Source organism: Rhipicephalus microplus, chromosome 9, assembly GCF_043290135.1.
Source record: "Rhipicephalus microplus isolate Deutch F79 chromosome 9, USDA_Rmic, whole genome shotgun sequence".
Taxonomy (NCBI): domain Eukaryota; kingdom Metazoa; phylum Arthropoda; class Arachnida; order Ixodida; family Ixodidae; genus Rhipicephalus; species Rhipicephalus microplus.
Genome location: NC_134708.1, coordinates 40,331,122 through 40,348,904, shown reverse-complemented (window position 1 = coordinate 40,348,904; position 17,783 = coordinate 40,331,122). Strand labels below are relative to the sequence as shown.

The window sequence follows — 17,783 nt, the reverse complement described above, 5'->3', positions numbered from 1 at the left end:
ATTTTTATTAGCACTTTATTTACTTTGGATGTGTTAGGACTTTAAATGTAAAAGAAAGTGCTAACACAAAAAAAAAATCAAGGATCAAGCAGGTAAGAAAAATCGCCCACAACGGACTGACGTTTCGTCCACGGAACCGTACTTCGTCGGAATGACGAAGGCTGGTTCTCCGCTGTACGACATCATGCTACTTGGACCAAAGCTCTCACATCACCGCGTTTGTCACACTGGCTTTCGCTATGTAGAACGTCTAGCCCCTGCCAAAGGTAAGTTATCTTTATATTCATTTTGTCTCTTCACATTTGCAATAGAATTACTGGAAGTAGCATCGCCTACGTCATTGTCTGTTACTTCTCAATAGTATTGTGCCTAACGCAGAAAAAAAGGAACCCTTAAATTTCAAATTCTGACCATTGCTACGAAAACTTCGGTTCACCTAGCGAGATCTGACCAAGCAAAGTAGCCGTATACCTAGGATGTAGAAGGCATGTGCCTATGCCAGGTACCTCTGCCAGACATAGCTGTGGCACGTGTCTACTGGCTATTGTTGCCGCTACTACTGGCTCTGGATCGTTGCGCGGGATGTCTGTGACGTACATGCGGCATTGGTACTTCAAGCCGCTGCTGCTTCCTCTCTTGGGCAGCAACCTTCTCGGCCTGGACGTTCAAATGCACGCTAGTGCTTTCTCGTTCGCAAATACAACTGCTTGGACGTCTCCAGATTTTTCTCACAGGGAAATCTGTTTATGAGATCACAACAAGGGTTCTGTAGTTTCCCACCACCACCGCCGGTGTCCATACCTGCTTTCTTATAAATTAAAAAAAACTTCCCAGGATGCAACGGGCTTAAACCCTGGTTTATCTTCATGACAGCTGAATGTGCTACTCCTTCCAGGGCTTGAAACTCCGTGGCAAACTGACCCTATTCAGGCGTTATGTCGGGTAGAGAATCGCGTTACCTTTCCTAAAAGGGTGTTTGAGAACAGTAAGGCCACAAACAGTCATCACACCATGCACATCGCGTAACGGTCACGTCATTGACTGCCTCAGTTGATTACAAAAGCCTCGGACATTTCATCATCGTCGTCAGCCACAACATCAACAAAGTGCGCGCAACGCCTTGCAAGTCTGTAATGGTTACCACGCTTCTCCGTAGAAGGACAAATAATGGCATAGTGGACGCTTCGTATAATTTAGGACGTGGTGGATAACATACAAGCGTGCTTTTGTATTTGCCCCAAATTCTGTAAAAAAGGCTCTACAAACGCAACTATTTTAAATTTCGCTGTGACTGTGCTACACGTTCCAAGCTGTCGGAGCATGGCACAACAGGGTCGCGGCTTTTCGGCCATCTACTGTATCGCGTCGCATGGTCAAGCAGTGGTGAATACAGGCACATAGAATCGCTAACAATGTGCAAAACTAAGGGGGGAAATCAAATATCGGGTACAACGTAACATGAAATATTGAAATAACGAACAATTATTCGCGATACCTTGCCCAAAACCGCGCGAAATGCTTCCGAAACATCCCACTGATACCCGCGACGAGCTAGGCAGTTCAACACCGCCTGAGCAAGCGTGCAGTTGCTGAATGAACCGCTGAATTACACGCACTTCGCACTTCCTTATATAGGTTTCACAGCAGTCGAGCTGCATTGGCCACGGAATATATACCCACGCCAAGACCTTGACGAGAGGTATACATTAGCGCTACATTACCCGCGTAATTAGCATTTCATGAGAGAATTCACGGTACATTAGGCACTGTAGTTTTACTGTTTTTTCCTAGTGTATAAAACGGCTAAGCCGACGCAATCAGCCGATGTCCTTTAACTACAGTTCTATTTATGCTTTCCTTGCAGAAACGTATTCTGCGCACTTTGCAACGCCGACATCGACACCATTTTTCGGGACTCCGCCTTCGTCGAAGAATCGGGCGAATATTTCGTCGCACCTCCGGAATTATGGGTTAGGCCACCAGCGCACTACCTCAAGCCTTGTGTCGACGACATTGCAACAGATACTTGTTCGCTAAATGTGCCAGAGGCGATGTTGCGAAAGTGCAAGACGTACTACGCACCCGTCAGCAGCGGCTCCGCTGCTGGCCCGACATTCAAGAACGTTTACTGTGCCTTGTGTAATGGCTTCAAGCCCTCGAACCTGTCTTGCAGCCCAGCGCGAAACGTAAATGCCGTCGGGAAAAAACCACATACTCACAATAGCCTGGCATCGTTATTCCGGCCTGTCACTCGCACTCCTTCGTGCTACGCCATGTACAACAGCCGGTGCTACATACGAAGTGCACCCGATCACAGAGAAAAGGACCAGGCAATGGACAGCTCGGAAATCAGGTCGCCGACGTCGGAGCGAACGCCGAGTAGCAGCGATGGTGGCGAAGCACCGCAGTACGTGACGCTCATCTGCGTATCCCTCTCGATATTCTGCCTCGCGCTCAAACTCGTCGTCTTCTGCGCCTACAGGGAGTCGCGAAGCTTCGCGTCCAAGTGCACGCTGTGCCTGTCTGTCACGCTCATGATCACCCACGTCCTGTACATGGCCACGGCTTCACTGGGCGTCCCCACCCTGTCATGCACGATCAGTGCCGCGCTGGTTCACTACGGCTTTCTATCCACCTTCTGCTGGACTTGCACGCTGTCCTTCGACATCTGCAGAAGCCTCACCTACCTCACTCTCTCGTCGAACCACGAGAGCATCCCTGTCACCTACAGCGCCTTCTCATGCGGCTTGCCCCTGCTCGTCGTTGCGTCGGCAGTGGCTGTGGACCTGGCTCTTCCTGAAAGTGCGCTGTCGCCCCGTTACGGCCGCCTCGTCTGCTCGATAGGCTCGTTCTGGGGCCTGGTCGTCTACTTCCTGGTGCCCGTGGCGATCCTGCTGCTGTGTTGTCTCGCGTTTTACTTCAGGGTCGTGTTATACGTCCGTCAGACGTCTATCGCACAGAGAGCCTTCAATGGAATCAGGGACCACCAGCGGGCCCACGCGGGGCTCTTCATGCGGCTGGCTCTGGTCATGGGATCTCCCTGGGCACTCGCCTTCCTGGCAACCTTTGTAGAGTCGGTCGTTCTGGACTGCTTCGTGAGTTTCTTGGTAGGCTTGCAGGGTGTCTACCTGTTCGTAGCCTTCAAGGACTACCGCTTCTTCCTGTCGTCGATTCGGAAGCGGGTCGCAGGCAGTTACTCTAGCGATGTTTCAAGCTAGTCCCATGGTTTAGCGTTCCTCGGGGAAAAGTACGGGAGTGTAACAACACGGTAGATGTACTAATTCCGTGGTCAAACAGACCGAATACAAGCACCGGTAGATTATGCACTGTTCACAAGCACTTTTCAAAGACAGAAGTACATCTAGATGAGAACCTGTACTGTTCAAAGCCACGTCAGGTGCAGAAGTGCTTTCACGTGCAGTCTGAGAACTCCCGCTGCGGTTTCAGGTAAAACTTTCAAAGATTGAGAATGAGTTGTAGGTCACATTGTACGGGCTCAGAAATAACAATAGATGAGCCTTGCTTCAAGACCACTCCCGCTTACACGCGTCTTGAAGTGTTCTCTAGCTATGGCGTGAAGCAGGAGAACTACCTTTACCTTTGAAGAGTCACCTTTCGGCTGTACGTAAAAGACCTATGCAGGGCCACCTCCTCTAAGTACCACCACCAGATCTGCTAGCGCAGTGAAAAGCCGCAGCAACTTCGCAAGGCGAGCCCGGAAGATGAAATCGGAATTATTCATCCCCACTAATCGAAAGAATTGTCGATAAAGCTTCATTGGGGTGCCTAATAAATATTTAGAACTGCAAATGATGTTGATGCTTTTTGTGAATAAAGACTATAACCTCAATGATACCAACACATTGACTGCCTTTGGGCGTCACAGGCAGCGGCTGCACTTCATGGTATATGTCTCACAACAAAACCTACTTGAGCGCTGCTTTGCGTGTTAATTTTTGTTATGGGCATGTGTTTCACAGCAATAACTTCAGAAAGCCATGGAGCTGTTCTGGAGTTACACTTGAGCAAGTTGGTTCAAGTCTTCTGAAGGTTGAAGAAACAGCGCGAAATTCTCAAAGAACACACCACCATGGGTCTACAACGGGGATGGACAGTTTTAGCGTGACGCTGGTTTATGTAGACTAATTACAGTGAAATGATTTAGATAATGTCATCTAGTATGTACTGTCTGCTGTGTTTACAACAACGGTGGTGTCATTCCGTGCAAGCGCAATAATGTTTGCTCACTAAGCTATAACTACCTCCATTGGCTCTGTCTTACATTTTCTTAGAGCAATGGTTTGAATCGTGCAGTTCGCGGACCTTTTCCTGTCGGTCCGTGGCTTTACGTTGTATAAAGTTTTGTCACCTTGCTAGACATACTATCGCACTATTACTATATATTTGTGACCTTGCTAGACATGCCTATTGCGATTATTAGAGCCTTGCTTGGGTAAGCCACGGAGGTGGAACTGGTCTCAAGCGGGCTTTTTTTTTCTTTTCTCTTTTTTTGCGTGAGACCTCGTGCAGTCACTGTGTGTTGAAAGAGCACCGTAGAACGAAGAATTGATAATTTAGAATTGACGTATAGATTTTAGGGAGTGCCAAGACTGGTATCGGCTTGTTTCTCGAAACCTGAAGTGAAATCTCTTTCAGAAATGACTAATGCACGAGATACGAGAAAGTTGTTCTTTCAAATGGCCACTTTATACCCCATTTTGTTCAAACTCTCATCCTCCCCCTGCCACTTATTTAACCATCTTCGCTGTCCTGGCCCTTGTAGGGTTAAAATTTTGGGACTTCGCCCCGTTAGCTGAGGTCAATTTGAGGCCCCTGTTTTAGAGCGAAAGCACCATGTCTCTTGAAGTCGTGCATCCCGTCCTAATGACCTTTAACCTGTGAAACACGATAGTAACAGGCGTGACGTCCCACCACGTCTTTCACTGCAGAGAGGTCTCTGAAAAACCGTCTTTCTTGGAGTTTTTTTTTTTTTGAAAAACAAACGAGACGTACTTTCCGCTCGAGATAAATGGGTCTACAAGAGTTGAAATTTCATCGATATATTTTACTTCAAAGCCGCGGCTATTCAACACTGGGGTAGGTATATGTACTTTGCGCAGTATCTAAAAACATCGACTTTTCGCTTCGTTCTTTGTCCTAGGTAAGTTAGGCATGGTCTAGATGCAGGGTGACTCTGTGTTGCAAATTGAACAGGTTATATCTTTCAACCTTCCTATTCGCTTATCTCATTGGTAGTTTATAAAAATCGTGATACAGTTGTAACGTTCGTCCAGGAGAGTGCCAAAAAAACAAATGCTTCGGGTCACTTCAGCTAACACTAAGGAGATCACTAGCCACAACCCAACCAGGATCACCAGCACCCTTTGATCCAGTGTAGAATGAGAGACCTTTGACATATTTGTAGCAGTATTTATTGCAGTAAAGAACCTTAGAGTTCTGTAGTGTTGATATTTTGAGTACGTACCGCGTATTTCCGTCATGCTTATCGGCTCTTTCGGCCACGGATAACCGACGCCGATAACTTGTACTACATCGCCCACTTCTATAGCATAAGTGTGCGTGTCGCCGAAGCCGTGTTATCACCAGACTATTGCAACCCCCACTTTACACATCCTCACGCGGGTGAATGTTTTCTTTCACTGTCGCACATGTTCCATTCTTTTGCCTCGTATATCATTATAAATAGCCTAAATTTTCACTTGTGCCTTTACCTGTCATTGGGGGTCGAGACAGCTTGACGATACACGGGAGAGCGACATCTGCTCGGTCATATCCATTTTCGCTGAGCAAAAGGCATTAACAGACGGTTTGATGACAAAACGTTAGAAAATGTCGCTGGACACGACGTGCTGATTTCAGTGCACGTCTATTACGAATAAGGCTTGCTACAAAAATGCGTTTACAATAAGCGTATTAGGTAAGGGCTCTTACATGATGGCTGTAAGTTGATTTCTCCTGACCTCAAGCGGCTATATTATATACTTACATGACTTGCACTGGTGTAAACCCTGTTCCGCGTTATACATACATACATACATACATACATACATACATACATACATACATACATACATACATACATACATACATACATACATACATACATACATACATACATACATACATACATACATACATACATACATACATACATACATACATACATACATACATACATACATACATACATACATACATACATACATACATACATACATACATACATACATACATGCATATATACATACATACATTGTGGCAGTACTTGTAGTGACATTCATTACAAGCGCATATCTGGTTTCCTCATTGAAGCGTGACCAAAAAACTATCATTTTCAAAACCCAAGTGTGATGATTCACTGACCTACCCGAAGAGGGTGAGTATCATAATAAAGAGTGTTGCCGAAGAGAATGTTATCTTGTCCTGACTTATGCCACAGAACTTACGCGCACAACCTCCTGACCTGCAGCTATCAGCTCTCAATATAACGCGATGAGTGAAGTTTGATGGGAAAGTAGATTACAGAAGGTGAGCCAGGAAATGCTTATTTTGGACACCAAGCTGTTCATGTTGGGCTCGTGTTGACATTGTTTCCCTGTTCAGCTCTGATTGTTAGTTCTCAGAACCCAGGCTGTCAGCCGAGAAACAGTGATATTCTATTGGTTTAGCAGAGTGTAAGGTTGGTCGAGTTGTGCTGTTTGAATGGACGTTGTGTGCTGGTTGCCGTGAGCTGAATACACAACATCACAGGTTCACTTATATACTCACCTAAGACGATCGACTGCATGGAATATGCAAGACATACTTTTTCCTCACTCCCATCAGGAATATTATTGCACTAAATGTGCGTTTTTACTGCCTCAAGGATCGGAAACACTGCAAGGTTTTGGACTCCAGATGCACATGAAATCCAGATGTATTTGGACTCCAGATGCGCTGCTTTCAGAACAACGAAAAGATGTCATGTTATGACTTCATGATGCGATAGCACACTATTTGACGTCATGGTGACCTCTCTGGAGCTTGGGATATATGTTACACTTTATGACGTCATACGGGGATCTCAGCACGTCATTATGAGTATTGAATTAGGCCAGATTGTCACCGCAGACGTTGACTGTCAGTTTTCGTGTTTAAGGAGGCACCTAAGGTGTGCTCCTTAATAAGAACACGACGTACATCTAGAGACATTGAAGGGTGCTTTCTACACTTCTAATTTTGTCGGGGTGCCGGCGTAGCCATCCTGGTCGATTGTCAGAAAATAGTAACTCGCGTATTGAGCGAACAATGTAGCGGCCGAAGTCATCCGGCATCTTATTGTGGTACGCCTTCAAGCATCGATCTTTGACATGCGAAAAGATGCGATTTTAAGCACATTACCAAAAGCACAAGGAGCTGTCGATCCGGTAAGATAACGGCTATAGGAGCAAATTGACTACACAAGCGCGTCTCGAGTTGGACACTCAAGGGACACAACAGAGAGAACCCTCAATGGCGACAGTAAGCGAATTGTGATCGCTTTATGATATACATTAAGACACAAAGATTCAGCCGAGCCTGGTGGCCAGGGTTTTGTCGACGGCTAGGGCCCATGGCATCCTGGAATCCTGGGCTGATCAGGATGTCCACATAGGACGAAGATATTGCTTCCATCTTATGTAGATAAAATTAACAACTCTTATTTCATACGCCAGTATTTCACCTGAGTGTTAGAATGAACCCTATGCTTCGTTCGTGGGCGTAATCTTCGCGAAGATTATCTGTAAACGTGTGAAACGTACGGGAAACGACACAACAACACGTCTTGTTTCTCTTTGTTGCTGCGTGAGTCATCTTTTTTTTTTCGCTAAAATACAACGACTTTCGATCAACCTACCGATAGCCACAATGCTGACACTTACTGTGGGTTTTCTTTTTTGCATCCTTCACCAGCCTGTGTCTGGGTGTGCCAGCATCGTCCCGAAAATATACATTCAGTATGAACCTTACGATGAAAAGAAAGGGCGTGTCCTGGTACTGAATTTGTTCTTCATCGTGCATGAAGGGACATCGCTCCTCTCAAAGTGGCAGCCGAAAAGTACAAACACCTGCAATCGCAAACTTTGTAACAATATACAACCGCCAGGGTGTCGTCGTGTCGAAAATAGTCTTCTGGAAACGGCTGAAAACGCGCTGAAAACGCGAGAGTCGGACCGGGCCATACACTTTCCATAAATGGTGCATCGACTAATCTTGTAGTTGTCCAGGTCAAATTATTATGAGAACATCAGCGTGGCTACAATGTACCTTCATAGTACTAGAGTCCCTAGCGCTATAAATATGTATTGAAACAGTGCAAAACGCACGTCTGCGGGCACTCTTGCCATACGGCGTCATCCAGGTCCTTATCTGGGCAAAAGAGAAATACAAATATAACGTAAGCTTCTCATTCATCTTCTTATCTATACCGGTCAGAGTTCGCTTGAAAGAGCTTGTTTGTTTGAAAGCTAAGCACTCAGCTAGCGGTCACAGTGTGATGCTCATTGACTGAATCGGGCATGAGCGTTAAGCCCAAACTCCATAAGCGCGAAAATGCACGCGACAGCGACGAGCGACGCGACGTAGATCGGCGTCGCGCGATCAGTCGCTCGCGCAGGCAAACTCCATTCACGCGACGGCTTCGGCGAGCGAATTCCACTGTTGCTGGCATGAGGCCGTCAACTCGCACCAAGAAAGCCGCGTAGCGAGCGGTTTCCAATTTAAAAATAAAATATATTGTTGTGTAATGGAACGGAAAGTGTTTATTATTGCCTTGCAGCACTTTTTTATATGCACATGCGTAATAAACATTGCGTTATTTTTTGTTGCGCCCACGTGACTTGGGCAGGGTCACGTGCAGTGGATCCTTGGCGCATCGGCGAAGCGAGCTACCTGTGTAGTCTTTGTCTGCGTTGTTTTGCTTGCGTCCGTCAATTTCATTCGTTTCTGACGTCTTGAAATGGAAAGGCAAAGGAAGATAGCTGCTCTGAAGCTGCTCCTCATCCTTAAGAGACGGCGAGCTTTTATGAAAAAGTACTGGGTCCGGCCGACATGGGCAAATCGAGCGGGTGAAAGCGAGTTTTTCACAGCGGTAAGTGCTTCGAGACAACCGCGTCATAATTGTGGAATTGAATGCATGTTTGCTGTATTTTGCAGATGGAAAAAATGAAGAACGGTGACGAGTCACTGTTCTACACGTTTTATCGGATGTCGCCGGCTACTTTTGACGTGCTGCACAGCCTGGTCAAGGAGAAGCTCACGAAGGACCAATGCCCCTCGAGGGAACCCATTTCTTCTGGGGAGCGCCTCGCGCTGACCTTGAGGTAGGACCACTTTGACTGCGTATACGTGCCTGCACAGCTTTTCATTTTCCAGAAAGTGAATGTTGGTGATGTGCGCTTGTTATACTTGAAAGTATTGTGCAGCGCGTGCCTGGGTTGTCGTGACACACTTCCCGCATTTACATTGATTTGTATTACAGGTACCTGTCGTCGGGTATGCTGGTGAGGGACGCAGCCATGGCATTCCGTGTGGGCATCGAGACGGCGCGGAGGATCATTCACAAAACCTGCATCGTGCTGTGGGAAGTCTTGGCTCCTGAATACATGAAGGTATGCATACAGCGTCGAGCATCTGTATGCATCTGGGTGCTATGTCTCATTCAAAGTGTAATGACATAACTTTGATATGGTTGAGTGAATTAAAGCACATATCATGGTACGGAGTTTGTGCCACTAAGTGATTTAATACCTTATCCCATGCACAGGAAAGGGTGGGCCCATAATGTTTAAAAGGCAGGAGTGCATTCAACTGGTTATGTTTGTAACAACATAATGTATAACTTGAAATTCCTGCTTTTTCAGACACCAACAGAAGAAGAGTGGCTGGAAATCGCTGCTGGGTTCTGCAACCGTTGGCAGTTCCCAAATTGCATTGGAGCGGTCGACGGCAAGCACATTCAAATTAAATGCCCCCGCAATGGTGGAAGTTTGTACTTCAATTACAAGGTATGCAGCAGAAAATTGCATCAATGCATGTGGAATGTTTGCTGCTAAAGGGTCATCTCCTTCATCAATAGGAGTATCCCAGACCTCAGTACAAGATTATTGCGATTTGGTGCCTAATGCATGCTAGGCAGTTTACAGACCAAAGGTTTCACCTTATTTTTCTGTACCTATCAGTAATGCAGCTAAGTGTTATGCAATATAAGTAGTTTTGATGGCAAGTACTTTTGTGACAGTTGTTTCATTGCTTTCAGGGAACCCATTCCATTGTATTGATGGCTGTCGTCGATAGCCAATACCTGTTCAGGTTGGTGAATGTGGGTGCACCTGGAAGGTTCAGCGATGGGGGAATTTTTCAAGATTCTCCCATCGGCGAGCGACTGCATGAGGGCAAGCTCAGCCTACCTCGAGCAGCCATGCTCCCAAGGTCAGGAGTAGTTTGTCCTCATGTGTTTGTTGGCGATGAGGCCTTCCAGTTGCGCCCAGACTTCATGAGGCCACTACCAGGGAGCCGGAGTGTACCTGCGGAGGTGATCAACAACTACCGCCTTAGTCGTGCAAGGTCTGTACCCAGCGCTAAAGAACTCTGTCCTGTCCTCTAAGCTCAATTGTGTCCTTTCTTCTTACTCTCACGCCTTCAGGGTAGATCAACTAACGTGTGGCAAACAAATGCACTTTAGGTGGTTTCATATGCCATTTCCTCGTGCAAAGGTTGCTGCAGCCAGGAAGACTCTTTGTAAATAGTTCAGCATCAATCTGAAATCTAGCCTTAGTTCTGCTTAAGTATATGAATTGCAAGTACTGAACAGCACCACCCTCAGCGCATGCTTGTCTGAAGCTATGATTTCCTAATTATCAGGGATTAGTACTTCAACAAAGCAAAAACTTTCCGATATAAAGAAATGTGCTAATCATTTTTTAATAACGTATCATTGCACCTTGAATAGGCAGGTTATGGTAGATGTGTACTGCTTGCAATTACTGTAAGTTCCCTTCTCTAGGGTACGCTACAACAAATTTTTTTTTTTTTTTTTTTTTTTTACAGGCGCTGTGTGGAGAACGCCTTCGGCATTCTTGTCTCTCGCTGGCGGATCTACGAGAGGCAAATAAACTTGGAGCCGGAGAATGTGGAGGCCGTTGTGAAAGCAACATGCGTGCTGCACAACTTCTTATCATCAAACGCTGCTTCAACGTACTGCCCTCCTGGCTACGCGGATTTTCAAGACACCTTTGGAAATGTGAGCGGTGGTGCTTGGAGACAAGTACCAGGAAGCACAACAGTGTTTGGACTCGAAAAGCCAAAGGCCCGCAACTGCTCTAAAGTGGCCAGCGCAGTTCGGCAAGAGTTCGTGAGGTATTTCAGTGAAGAAGGCCAAGTGCCTTGGCAATGGAAGCTGCCCGGAGTTGCCCCGCATAACCCTTGAATTAACTCATGCCTGTGCACCGACCGCCAAGAAATTCGACACAAACAGCCCTTTTCAGGGCTACCCTTCTTGATGCTTTGGCAGAGAGGCCCTGCAGTGATGAGCTCCTTCTTCAGAACCCCTCTTAAATATATTTAGTGTTTTGCATTGGACTGTGGTGACAGTGGGACAAGCTGTAGGCACACATAGCTCGTGCAAGCTTTTTGAGGTAGGTTTAAAGTACACAGTTTCAGGGCAAAATTTTATTGCACTTTTCCTTGAAAAACAATGACAAGGAAATACGGTATAGTTAACAATGCACAGCAGCACATATAAATATAATAAAAAGACTAGTGAATGTGGTATGGTCAACATGGCACAGCAGCGCATAGGAATAAAATAGGGATATAAATTGACTAATAATTATTATCACAATGTACAACTCGCACTCTGGCAGTGTAAAATAGAAATATATTCACACATCTACAACAAACACATTGCTCAGTTCACAACTCCTGTAAAAAATGTGATTATTATCACAATGTACAACTCGCACTCTGGCAGTGTAAAATAGAAATATATTCACACATCTACAACAAACACATTGCTCAGTTCACAACTCATGTAAGAAATGTGATTATTATCACAATGTACAACTCGCACTCTGGCAGTGTAAAATAGAAATATATTCACACATCTACAACAAACACATTGCTCAGTTCACAACTCATGTAAGAAATGTGATTATTATCACAATGTACAACTCGCACTCTGGCAGTGTAAAATAGAAATATATTCACACATCTACAACAAACACATTGCTCAGTTCACAACTCATGTAAGAAATGTGTATACACGTCTAAACTCGTACGTTATACCACACCCATAAAAGTTTCTTCAAATGAACACACTACTGACTCATAACAGTATGGAAAAAAATTCAGGTACTTGTTGAATGTCTTGAACAAACAAAATCAATTTGCAAATGTGTTAAGGTGCACATATTATGCATGCCACTAGTATCTACAATATCACAGTGCTGACAATATGACCACAAAAACTCATACAATGACTAGTGATATGTTACACATTGCACAGCAGTAGAACCTGTCGTGGTGCATTATTACACAGAGTATGGAACATTGCGCCAACATGTTACCACGCCACCGATGTTATCACAGAATGGGAAAAAATGAATTTGTCCTCTTAATGACAACCGACCGACCATGAAACTACGGAATATAGGTGAGGTAGCATACGGCACAATATATGAGCATTGCAACAGTTGACTGTTGATGTCTTGAAGTACAAGACACGTGAGAAGGAACAGACGAGAACACTTGACGTTCTTGACTGAGGTGCACGAAAGGAATTGCAGCACAAAAGGAAGACACCTAGACACAGCACACTATGGAGGCGGAAATGTTGTAGGCCCGTGTGCTCAGATTTGGGTGCACGTTAAAGAACCCCAGGTGGTCGAAATTTCCGGAGCCCTCCACTACGGCGTCTCTCATAATCAAATGGTGGTTTTGGGACGTGAAAAATCACAAATCAATCAATCAATAGACACAGCACACTGTCTGTACACTGTCTAGGTGTCTTCCTTTTGTGCTCCAATTTTTTGCGTGCACCTCAATTGAGAAAAATGCTACCGTTACAAAATAAGTGAGCAACAAAACCTAATCAACTGGCTGTACTACAGTTACTGGATTCAGAAACTTGGTGACTGTCTCCAGTAACTGTAATTGCATTACATCCACGAGGTCTGGAGGTACACGTCTCATCTCTTCAACCAAAAATGCACCGAAGCGTTCATGCTCATCGGGCTTTTCTGTGATAAATTTTGAGAGTTCTTCAATTTCGTCATCGTATTTGGAACGCTTCGGTTTTTTTTTTTGGCGGTGGTGGTAAACCCGAACTGGTGGCCGTCCCCTGATTCCCAGGAAGCTCATCAGACACGTCTTCAAGGATGCACTCTGGTTCTGGTGCCAGAACATCAGGTGCACTCTCCCTGGAAGGCAGGGGTTCCACGTTCCCACTTGTCCTATAAGGTAATACATAGTATGCCTCTCAGCACAATTTTCAATATGCAACACCAGCTTTTGAGCTGCGACTTCTCTAAATATTGTATTTATCTTCATTCACGCCTTTGTTTAGAGTAAACTAATCTGAATGAGCGTTTGGCGTAAAAAAAGGTCGATTACTTACGGCCTCCCTTCCATTGTCTCCTTAAGAAACAGGAGCCTACTAAAAAAATGCCATTTAGTAGACTCGTCCAATTCATCGTCGGCAGGCGCCCCGCTCTTCAGTGCGCGTGTCCGCTCCTTAAGGACACGCCTAAAGGTATCTCGAAGGTTCTTCCACCTCGCCTTCACTTCAGCAACTGCGCATAAATCAAGGAAAGTTGTACACAATGCCCGCACACAATGGCCATGCAGCAGTTTTGGCGCGAACGTCGCTTGTACGCAGATTGCAAAACACAACTCACCAGTGGATCCCATCACTGTTGCAACGTGCCGCCAGGCCGCGTCGGTGACGGCGCGGGACTTGTAATTCCGGTCGCGTAGGTCCCATAGCGGCCGTTCTCGTTCGATTACATCAATGAGGCGCTCATTGTAAGCGTTGCGCTCATCACCGTTCGCCATGTTGGGATAGTTGTGAGAGCACGCTGAAAATCACGTGGAAACAACCGGCAGTACGTCACTGATGTATATCCTTTTCCGGTTTTTTTCTATTGGCTGCTTGAGCCCAGCACTTCCGGGCGATGAGCGACGGTTTCCAAATCTGGAGAACCGAGCGATCGCGCGAAAACGAGCACGCGACACGTCGCGCGAACGCCCTGTTTCGTCGCTCATAGCGTCGCTCGTCGCTGTCGCGTGCATTTTCGCGCTTATGGAGTTTGGCCCTTACTTTTAGGCGGCAAATCGGCTTCCGTCGGACTCGTCCACTACACCTCAACAGGCCCACAAAGGCATAACACGATGACCATCCTCGGCTGGACACTGTGGTTAGTCACAATCCACACCGTGACTGGCCGCTTCGCTCCCAAGACCCCAGATACAACGATTCCATGTAACGGCAGCTTCGAATTAACCATGCTCCCGTGGTTGAACAAGGACTTACCAGCGTCTGATTTTAAGAAGCTCGCTCACTGCGTTCAGCAGCTTTATGGCTGCTCAGAAGACCTCATCAACTGCGGCGTAAACGTGAACCTGGTCGCGTCCGCACATAACTGCAGAAAGTACGGCGACTGCTGCCGGAACGTTTCTGTTTACTACACTTCAGGTACGCAGACGTCAAGAACTTCCTGCGTAGAAGTACTAGTCTTACCCAAAAAGGAGATTCAGGTTAACATGATCACTGGCTGCTCGGTTACATGGCCTAACGATGACATACGACATGCGTGTGAAAGGCCGGAGTCCTTTGCGGATACGTTTTATATTGTCCCGGCAACAAGCATCGGTGGTGTGACATACAGGTGAGTCCGGCGCTTCGGCTTGTCACCTTAGTATGTTTCAATATTTTTGGAGGAAAACAGCGCGAAGGATGAAAGAGCAGGCAGAGAGGGACACGTGCAAAAGCACTGCAGCGTTGTCATTCTCTCCCTGGTCTTTTGCCCTTGGCGTTGTTTCCCTCTAATATGTCGCACCAACATGCCCAAAGCAACCACTTTAGATGTTTCAGTAGCGCAGAGTTTCAAGTGGTCTTGTTATTCGAAGTGTTAGCGTATCTGTACTGGCTCATATTAACGACACGCAGAATGAGAAAGGCAGGAGGCACGCAGCAACATTCCGATGCAAATAAATGTCTGGACAATGATAAAAAAACGTATATCTTACGAGTACAGCTCTTAAAGATTGAGGTAAAACATCGGCTTCCACAAGGATTCTCTGCGCCACTGCTTTTAACGCATCGTTGCTTACCCAGCCGAGACAGTCCGAGCAGCCGCCGCGCCGATTTTGCCACAGTGCGAGCCGAATACGAATTACGAAAGTCCCACGCTACTACCAAGGCAGCCACACCCAGCTTTGCACGTTACCTCTCGCGCTGGAGTTTGAACATTCTCGCGTGGTCTGTTTCGCATTATCTATCGCACGGTTTTTCGATGAGCACTGCACGGGCCCGGGCCAGCCTGAAATCCCGGGCTCGGCCTGGCTCACGGGCTGGGTAAGCGGTTGTTGGATCGGGCTCGGGCTTTTGAGCCTGAGGGCCGGGTCGGGCTGGGGCTTGCGAAAGCCTCGTGTTATGCTCGGGTCTCATGCATATTGGTATGATGGCGTTTGTGCGCTGTTTTGCTTTGTTGTGGGGTTTAACGTCCCGATGCCGCCCAAGCTATGTGAGACACCGTAGTTGAGGGCTCCGGGTAGGCAAAAACACCGTGAGTGCATCACCATGCGCGTAAATTTCACAGTACAATACGTTTAGCACTTTGCGCCAACGCTATGCTACACATAATTTCAAGAAACTCTTAATTTTAGTTTCCACCATTCATTGAAAGACGGTCTTAAGTACCGTTCCAGAAAATACTTGTAAGGTGGCACTGCTGCAAGAGCAATGGTACATTGCCCAGATTAGTGTATATAATATGTGCACGTTTGTATCCAGGGATACATTTCGAGTACGCAGCTATGCTCTCATAACCGCCGCGCCTGTTTCCGCCTGCATAACTCCGTAGAGTGATAAACGCCATCGGTGAGTCATTGATATCTCGGGAGCTTTTTTTTTAGTGCGCGTATAAGTTCAAGATGCGGAATGACTGTTCTGCCAGTCGATGCAAATGTTGCCGATTTCTTGTGCTCCCAAGGCAGTTTCAAATGCTTCGCGTTTAGCCAATAGCAAGTAATAATTAGCATTTAGCTCAGATGCCCATAGTATAGAGCATATTATTGCTTACTTGTACGATTACCTTCGTTTTTGCGATGTTTCAACAGTAATTTCTAAGTGTCCTAATTTGTCGAAGCGCGAGCTCATGGCCCTCAATGACATGGACGTGCTCCAGCGGCAGATGTCAGAAATAACTCTAAGAAGTGTCATGATTATGATGATAATTTGCTGCTGTTTCCTTTGTAAGATGGTGTTGTACTGGCGCGGGTGTATCGACACATTTTACGGCATAAATGTCTAAACGCTTCAGTGACATTCCATGTTAACGAGTTTTTCTTTATTTTTTGGAACATTTTCTATCAGCTTTTGTCGTTCTTTGATAATAACGGAAAAGTAAAACGCATCGAAAGTGGATAAATGATCCGGACTAGCCCTTGTAAAGAAAGATTACACACACAGGTTGTACGTGCTTGGCTTATCTCTCCTTGGTGTCCACAGAGGTACAAATTTCTCGCGTCGCATACTTTCGTGAGTTCCTTAGTTGCTCCATTATCGGAACCTCAAGGGGTCCACATGCACTGAGTACCATATGTTTGTTAAAAATTCTAAGAATGCCTCTCGCTTGGCTTATGGAAGTGTGTCTGCTGGACATGGGGCTTTTCAATTTCTTTGGGTGCTGCAGGCAATTCTAGTATCTATCTATCTATCTATCTATCTATCTATCTATCTATCTATCTATCTATCTATCTATCTATCTATCTATCTATCTATCTATCTATCTGTCTATCTATATATATATATATATATATATATATATATATATATATATATATATATATAACGATGCTACCGTTGCCATACACCAATATAATCTCGTACACCACTAACCACTACACAGTAACCACTATATTTCACTTTCGCATTGTACCAGCTCCCATGAATAAGGGATACGCCATCTTTTCTTTTTTTTACTTGTCTATTCTCGGCCATAGTAAATCGCGTTATCTGTACACAGAGTCACACCTTCGCACTTTTGTAGCGATTGTGGTTTATTTTTTCCAGATGCACAGTCGTATAGAGTGAAGAGGCACTTAATACAGTTGGATCATAACTGAATATTTAGTTCGTTTGCTACAAGCTGTTCACGCTACTGGCAGTGTGGCCACCCTGACCTCGCATGCTACCCTGATATTTTATCAACTTGGCGCTTCGTGGTTTCAGGAATGGATTCTGCGCCTGGGGTAACAACGACATTGTTAATGCGACCTTCTGGAGAGTTGCGCAGTACGAAGCTGATAGAGGAGTCCACAACTTGCCTCCAGAAGTCGCTAACGTGGTTGCTTGGGCGATTTGGTACGACATGATTCACATAAAAAACGGCGCCAATAACGAGGGACAAGAAAGGAAGGAGACAGATAGCGGCACTGTCACAAGTAGCCCATCACTCAGGCCTTGTAACCAAACTATTGCTGTCAACCCATGCCCTGAAAACGTTACCAAGGCCGTGTCCCTG

General features: G+C 45.8%; 3 protein-coding genes across 3 annotated transcripts in view; all 3 read left to right on the top strand.

The window, feature by feature from the left end:
- LOC142772231 (uncharacterized) overlaps positions 1–3,768 on the top strand; it is an 88,491-nt gene extending 84,723 nt beyond the window's left edge. The window contains exon 8 of the mRNA XM_075874427.1: positions 1,865–3,768. Within this exon, the coding sequence (XP_075730542.1) occupies positions 1,865–3,218 (1,354 nt within the window). The 3' untranslated portion in view covers positions 3,219–3,768. The remainder of the gene's footprint in view (positions 1–1,864) is intronic.
- A 4,798-nt stretch (positions 3,769–8,566) lies between these two features.
- Positions 8,567–9,813, top strand: LOC142771309 (uncharacterized). Its single transcript, XM_075872786.1, has 2 exons — positions 8,567–9,362; positions 9,521–9,813. Exons 1-2 carry the CDS (start codon positions 9,172–9,174, stop codon positions 9,717–9,719), a joined length of 390 nt encoding a protein of 129 aa, XP_075728901.1. The 5' UTR covers positions 8,567–9,171; the 3' UTR covers positions 9,720–9,813.
- Positions 9,814–9,931: 118 nt separating this feature from the next.
- Positions 9,932–10,972, top strand: LOC142771308 (uncharacterized). Its single transcript, XM_075872784.1, has 2 exons — positions 9,932–10,046; positions 10,298–10,972. Exon 2 carries the CDS (start codon positions 10,319–10,321, stop codon positions 10,643–10,645), a length of 327 nt encoding a protein of 108 aa, XP_075728899.1. The 5' UTR covers positions 9,932–10,046; positions 10,298–10,318; the 3' UTR covers positions 10,646–10,972.
- The last annotated feature ends 6,811 nt before the right edge of the window (positions 10,973–17,783 follow it).

What these genes read in the sequence shown, in the direction of transcription:
- LOC142771309 (XM_075872786.1), top strand. Translation starts at nt 9,172, where the DNA reads ATGCATGTTTGCTGTATTTTGCAGATGGAAAAAATGAAGAACGGTGAC. An exon ending in CGCCTCGCGCTGACCTTGAG is followed by an intron (nt 9,363 to 9,520) that starts GTAGGACCACTT and finishes TTTGTATTACAG; the next exon opens with GTACCTGTCGTCGGGTATGC.
- LOC142771308 (XM_075872784.1), top strand. Translation starts at nt 10,319, where the DNA reads ATGGCTGTCGTCGATAGCCAATACCTGTTCAGGTTGGTGAATGTGGGT.